A 7215-nucleotide genomic window follows, 5' to 3' on the forward strand; every position below is an offset into this window, starting at 1 on the left:
CCTCGGAAACGTCGGGATGTGACGTCACCCCATGGGTCAGGAATGACCCGGTGCTTGCACAGGATCCTTTACCTTTCAATGGACTCCCAACTAATTGTGTTGAAAAATGAAGTGAAATTTGGATTTTTCTTCCATGGAAGTATCTCCATTTCAAAATGTGACAGAACTCTGCAGCTTTAACAAACCCAGTTGTAAACTGCAATTTATGAAGCAGTGCCAGTGGATTGTGAACATCTGATGTAGAAGGAAACAACAAAACTAGTGCCTAGTATGGGTCATGGAAAGGCAAAAAGAATTTCAACCAAGATTTATTACAGAATAACCCTTAACAAAATTTTAGTCAAACAATCCAAATCCCATATCATCATCTGATTCTTCAGACTCTTCTTTCTTTTCTTCTTTCTTCTCCTCAGCTGCAAATTCAAATATATTTAGACAGTTAGGGACAACTCTCAAATAGACTAATTTCATTCCATTTACCACACTTACACAAATAATTATGAGTGGAAAAGAACAAGAGTCCAGTAGCACCTTAAAGACTAACATTTCTGGCAGGGTATGAACTTTCGTGAGCCACAGCTCACTTCTTCAGATAATTATGATTTAGACAAGAACAAAATAAACAAAACCCTGATGGAGTATATTGCAACCCACCACGCTGTCCATTAGACATACACTGTGCCAGTATTACCCAACGAAACGAAGGAGGCCAAACAAAAGAGAGAAGATCAGCTTGGTATCAAGCATCCACACCAAAAAAATAAACGGATTGTCAGAACTGAAGAGAATTTATATATTTGAAGTCTGAAGTAGTTTTAACCGATGGCCACTGTCGATCAAACTGCTCCAGAGATTACCACTGATGAGCTGTCTATATTGACATTCAGAACGCACTCTGAACGCCAGCTCTGAACATAAAGAAGCAAATAAGAAATTAGTTATACTTACCAACGGCAGGTGCAGCACCTGCGGCAGGAGCGGCAGGGCCCCCAGCTGAGACTGCTACAGCCCCACCCACCGGCATGCTGGCAAGCTTGCTGTTACCTAGGGGAGAGGAAGAAGGAAACATGACACGCCATGGCCTGTGAAAGGGAACCAGACCAACAGATACCATAAAAGGATTTGTTTATTCCACCAGCCCAGTTTCACCTTCCAAACCACATCTGTGACTTCTGGCTGCAGGCAGAGTATGTATTAGAGTACCTGGAGTGCTGTGAATGGGTGAGGGAGAGATTACAAATTTGATATAAAGGAACTTCCTGAAATCAGAAGCGTATCTCCTGGGACTGGCCTATTCCCTACCACACTACTGTGCATCACATATACGTCCAAAGTCATTTCAACATTTCAACCAACACTTGCTTTGGGACTGTAGTGCCACCATTTGTTTTTATACCTCTGAGATGTCAATTCATTTCTATCTGCATCGGAAGGCCAAATTAAGCAACAGCTGGAACTGTATGATAACATAGGGCCTTGGAGATTTAGGCTTGCTACTGATTAATGTGTACAGTTTCAAAGAAGCTTGCAATATTTCCCTTGTGATCCCCAAGATTCCCTCAGCGTTCATAAACAAGCCAAAGGGGGCAAAATGTCTGTTCTTAGTTTCCAAGAATATTCTGAATCGGTTCTGAAACATGTTTACTCTTCTAGCCACAGGAACCCCATGTCACTGCTTATATATCTATTCCAAGAAAGGGTTATGTGCTTAATTTCTTGGCTCTGATACTATCACTTAAATGCACTGAAACTTATTTTGAACTTAAACACAGCCCCCAATTTCACTGGCTCTACTGCTGTACCAGTCTTTGTGTCAAGCTACAGACTGAATTAAACCTTCATAGTGGCAGCAGAAGGTGTTAGCAGAGGCAACTCTTTCCTGCCATCCTCTTCCTCCAACAGCTGCCAATCATCGCCAAAAAGGCAAATGCAAGAATTAGGGTCCATGCAAAATGCATCACTTCTGGGAGAAGTGGTTGAAACCAACCTTTCTGCATTTTATACCAGCACAGCCTCTACCACCAGCAGTGGAAGGCTTCTTGCACCAGCAAAAAGGAAGCATAGGATCTAACTGTCATCAGAACACAAATGTCTCACTAATACTGTTAATGATAACTATTCAGGACCAGCTTTTTACATAACTACTTCAAGAGTTATTTCTACATTGTCTCTTCATCTGGAGGGGACCTGCATTAGGGCATTCACTAAAGAGTGTTTTGGGGAGCATGTGTTTTTATGGAACTTTTCTTTCTCCTGAATTAAGAGTCTGTTGGACCATTAGAGTTCAATGAGTTTAGTGAAATTTCCAGCCGTCATGACAAGCCTCACCAATATCTTTTAGCCAGAGACTAGTCTCAGTAATCTTCTGCCCATGTTCGTATGGACTGATTTTCACCCAATGGAAAGTTAACTTCAGTCTCACACACTTACGAGAATCAAACTGAGAATGTACAAATCCTTACTAGATCCATGTACACCGTGAAATGGGGAACTTTAACAAAATATGCTTATTTTTAATTGTATTGATACTGTTGCTATAGTAAAACACCTTAGTTCCCCCGTCTAAAGGAGATTTGAACTAAAACCTCAAAGAACCAAGGAATTACTGGTAATTTAGTGGATCTGTTTCAGTGGAGTACAGAAACCAGATTATTAGGGGACAAGAGAAGAGTTTGAAGAGAATGTTCAAGCAATGGAAGAAATCACCATGGTACAGGAGTATGCAGACGAAAGAAGAAACCCAATGTCAGCGGGAGAAATAGTGGCTCATTTCAAAGCAGTGTAAAGGAACGGAGGGAAACACTTGAAATATGGTACCTAAATGTTCAGTATAGCCATGTTAAGGTAGAAAGGGAGGTGGAACCAGGGAGTGGAGTAATAGGTCCAAGAAGAAGACAGGTGGGCATATCATCCAGTGGGGAGATAGAAGAGGAATCGGAAGTAAACAGGCTGCAACATCATCGGTTTTATCAAGAAATCAAGAGCCTGTGCCGACTCAGACTTATTAATACGGCAAAGCCATTAAAATAGTCATATCGATTACAAGGTAGAATTAAAACATACAGTATCTAAAACTATAGGATATATAATTCTTAAATAGATGAATTAGCTAAAAACCTCAAATTAAAACAACACTCTCCATTTTAGATTAGATTGCCAAAAGGTAAAGGTCCCCTGTGCAAGCACCGGGCCATCCTGACCCATGGGGTGACGTCACATCCCAAAACTGAAGGAGGCCGTAGTAGAGCATCACTGACAGAAGATATGCCAAAGACTGTTAAAGTAGGTGTAGACTGGAGTGGTATAGTAACATTGCTGGGTGGGGGGTGGGAAATGCAGAAAAGAACTATGCTGCTAATATGCCCATTAAACATTTAAGTTTGTTTTTCAAAACTGAAGCTTCCTTTTCACACCCCTATGTTGAGAACAGCCTCCTTATGAACAGACACAGCAAATGCCCATTTAAGAGGTTTTCCCAATTTAATGTGGTCCACCAGCGAAACCCAGCAGGTAACAGAATTATCCTGTGGGAATTAGGATGGACTTACTACACTTCATGCACAACATACTCATACTATTATTCATATGTAGAGCAGGTTCTGGATGGCCAGAGTGAGTAACGACTGGCCTCTTGACTTCAACATAGCAAGATGGTGAAAGCTGAATCTGTGCCACAGCAGTCATGCAATGGCACCTCTAAACATCTACCTTACTATGCCACCACAAGAAAAGGTGCGTGGCACACTTGTTTGGTGGCTGAGCAAGCAACATTATTATTTTGATTATGGCAATCTCATTTCTTCAGAAATTCACTTTTCTACAAAATGGCTCTAAAGCTAAGGATTACATATTGGACAGATACAAAAGACTGGAGAGAAAACCCACAACCCGAGTTTGTTTCCAGCTCTTCCACCTCCAAGTCACCACAGTCATCATGATGATATATAACTCACCTTGGGCGATGACATCTTCTATGTTTTTCCCATTCAGCTCATTAATGACCTGCAGGAAGCAAACTGAAAGTATTAGAGAAGTGTTCTAACAATAGGGAACTAGCTTGATATTCCACTCTTCACAAGCCCTTCACATGAGCACAGATGAAACTGCCTTATACTGAATCATATCACTAGTCCATCAAGATCAGTATTGTCTGCTCAGACTGGCAGCGGTTCTCCTGGGTCACAGGGGGAGGTCTCTTACCTCACCTGCTACTTGAACCTTGTAACTGGAAATGCCAGGGTTTGAACATGGGACCTTCCGCATGCAGAGCTGATGCTTTGCCACTGAGCCCTGGCCCCTCCCCACATATCTGCAGACCCTCTCCCCCTATACTCTGCCACAACAGCTTTGTTCATTGGAGCAGGGCCTCCTGCAGGTGCCACCCTGTATATGGGCAGAATCAACAACTGTCTATACACATACTTTCTCTGTTGTGGCTCCCACCTTACAGAATGGCCTGCCTAGCAAGGTTACGAAGGCTCCCACTCTCCTGGCTTTCCGCAAACTATGCAAAATTTAATAATTCTGGAGGCCTTTTTTACACTAGTAATTAGAGATGTACTGTAACAAAATATTTCAGAAAGATGATTTGGTAACGGGACTGTGGACTATACTACTGTGTATTGTATATACTGTCTGTTGCTACTACGTAATTTCTGCATCATTTAACATGCCATATTAATCCTTAAATTTGGTTTCGCTCCACTTTTTGGATTTTGCAATCCACATCTTATTGCTTTGTTTCCTGGATGTCCCTTCCTGTTTATTGTCATTGCATTTGATTTACACTGTGTAATCTGCCTTGAGTCTCACTAAGAAAGGCTGACTATAAGTAACAAATAAAAATATATATCTAATTGTTTGCATGTGTCTCTTTGTTAGTCAGCCTTCTAACTAATGTCCTCCATGCAAACCGGACAGCTACTATCAAACCCAAATGTTGCTCTTTGTTCATTTCAGCTCTGCGAACTTTACCTGAATTAAGCTGGGTACACTCTGGTACAAGAATAGGGTTGGCAAGTTATGCACCCTTTGGGACTTTTGCGAACAGGTAACTACCACCAAGGCAACTTAAAAACCCAAAACACAATTATATGCCTGTCATTGGCTTCCCAAACTGAAACCAGAAAGATGACTAATAGTAAACACGCAGACAATGCAATGTCTAGATACAATAACCTGCACCCAAATATTTATACAGAAAATGCCTTCTTTTTTTGTTCATAGCTGATACCTGGATGGACCCAAGTCAAGGAAGCTGGTCTTTCTTCTAGTGGTACAGGGACAAGGTATTCCAATTAGTTCCTCCCTCTGAATGATAAAGCTGCATTTAAATCTAAGGCAAATAAAATCATTTATACATTTATCTTTCTCACCTTGTTCATGCGTTCATCATCTGTTTCAATGCCTACGCTGTCAAGGATTTTCTTCAGATCTTTTGAGCTTGGAGAATCATTACCTCCAAGAACAGCAAGAAGGTAAGCTGCAATGTAACGCATTCTGGGGAGGAAAAAGGAGAATTTCTGAAAAACACATTTTTGTGTACACTTACTCAAAATTATATTTATGAAAGTTTTTTCCTATCCAGATACTATGTAAAATAAGATCAACCATATTGCTTGACCTTCTCCTGCCTTCTGGGGGCACACAAAGGATTGTCCTCACAATTTGGGTTATGTTTATACATTCAAAAATATTGTTATGGGTACTTCAGGTGAACACGTCCTACATTTCAAGTTCACAGAGGAAGCCTGCAGAGGAGATGAGAAGCTAAGACCATCTTCACAGAATCAGAGCTGGAAGGGACCACCAGGGTCATCTAGTCCAACTCCCTGCACAATGCAGGAAATTCACAACTACCTCCCCCATACACCCCCAGTGACCCCTACTTCTTGCCAAGATGCCCTCCCTCTCATGAACTGCCTAAGGTCATAGAATCAGCATTGCTGACAGATGGCCATCTAGCCTCTGCTTAAAAACCTCCAAGGAAGGAGAGCTCACCATCTCCAGAGGAAGCCTGTTCCACTGGGGAACCGCTGTTAGAAAATTTGTCCTAATGTCTAGACGGAAACTCAACAAATGGCATTTACTCTGAAAAAACACCGGCTTCCTGATTTTGATTTTTAATCACATCACTCTAAATGATACCCAGGTAATCCCCAAAAGAGGCTGTATATGTGTTTATACACAGTCAACCAAACCCAACTATATGTTGGCTAATATAGCACTAAACACCTTGGTGGTGGAAAATGCCATCAAGTTGTAGCCAACTTATTGCAACCCTGTAGGGTTTTCAAGAGAGATGAACAGAGGTGGTTTGCCATTGCCTGCCTCTGCGTAGCAACCCTGGACTTTCTTGGTGGTCTCCCATTCAAGTACTAACCAAGGCCGAACCCACTTAGAAGCTAATATCTGATGAAACTGGGCTATCCAGGTCAGGGCCAAGACCTTAGCTCTACTTATTTAAAAAAATGATTAGTGTTTGGGTAACTTGTGCACTGTCCCTTGGTGTTTTCCTTTTTTTAAAAAAAATCTGGTTAGGTTCTTGCCCCCTCCCAAGTTTCTTAAAACAGATGAGTATAACAACGTTTTTTGCTAAAATGAATTGCACCAGGTGGGGGATTTTTGCCCAGGGGCTATGACCTGTTGATGCATGGGAGGTTTTGCCTTAGGTTTGCCACTCTCTAAATATTTTTGTCAGACTTTAAGCTGCTCCTGGACTCTTGCCCTTTTCTACTACTGCAGACAGACTAACACTGTGAATTATTTAAGGTCTAATTCATTATAAAAAAACCACATTTATCGTTCTCTTATAATCTAATCTTTAACTCTGGTATCTTAATTACTTCAGCGAGTTTGAATTAGATCAAAACACATCCCTTAACGTTTCCCAAATTAAATCCATTGACACAACATGTTGCCCACGCCTCCCACAAATTCAGTGTTTTTCTTTTTTGATTTATTAACGCAGCGGGTTTTGCCATTTCAGCCTTCTATTGCATTTTCAAGCTACTAAAAGGGCATTCACGTTTTCAACGCATTGTCTAATGCTTAAGGCCCCCCACCCCACCCCACCCCTTCATCAGGGGCCACACAGGGCCCACTCGCCATCGCGCAAGGGGCCTCAACGGCCAGCCCGCCACCGCCTACGGGCCTCGCTCGAGCCGGCCCACCAGGCCCACGGCCGCCATATCGCTCCACATGGCATCGCTCAGC

The 7215-nt window shown here is 42.0% G+C and overlaps 1 protein-coding gene across 1 annotated transcript; it reads right to left on the reverse strand.

Moving 5' to 3' along the window:
• Window positions 1-295: 295 nt before the first annotated feature.
• On the reverse strand, window positions 296-5498 carry RPLP2 (ribosomal protein lateral stalk subunit P2). Its single transcript, XM_056851584.1, has 4 exons — window positions 5376-5498; window positions 3954-4002; window positions 949-1044; window positions 296-413 (listed from the first exon to the last, which is right to left on the reverse strand). The coding sequence occupies exons 1-4, from the start codon at window positions 5496-5498 to the stop codon at window positions 337-339; spliced, it is 345 nt and encodes a 114-aa protein (XP_056707562.1). The 3' UTR covers window positions 296-336.
• Between the last annotated feature and the right edge of the window lie 1717 nt (window positions 5499-7215).

The sequence above is a fragment of the Euleptes europaea genome, chromosome 6 (genome assembly GCF_029931775.1).
Source record: "Euleptes europaea isolate rEulEur1 chromosome 6, rEulEur1.hap1, whole genome shotgun sequence".
Taxonomy (NCBI): Eukaryota; Metazoa; Chordata; class Lepidosauria; order Squamata; family Sphaerodactylidae; genus Euleptes; species Euleptes europaea.

Coding starts and splice junctions, on each gene's coding strand:
- RPLP2 (XM_056851584.1), bottom strand. CDS start 5,498: ATGCGTTACATTGCAGCTTACCTTCTTGCTGTTCTTGGAGGTAATGAT. Junction 4,003..5,375: donor ATGATGAACGCATGAACAAG/GTGAGAAAGATA, acceptor TGCTTCCTGCAG/GTCATTAATGAGCTGAATGG. Junction 1,045..3,953: donor AGAAGATGTCATCGCCCAAG/GTGAGTTATATA, acceptor CCTCTCCCCTAG/GTAACAGCAAGCTTGCCAGC.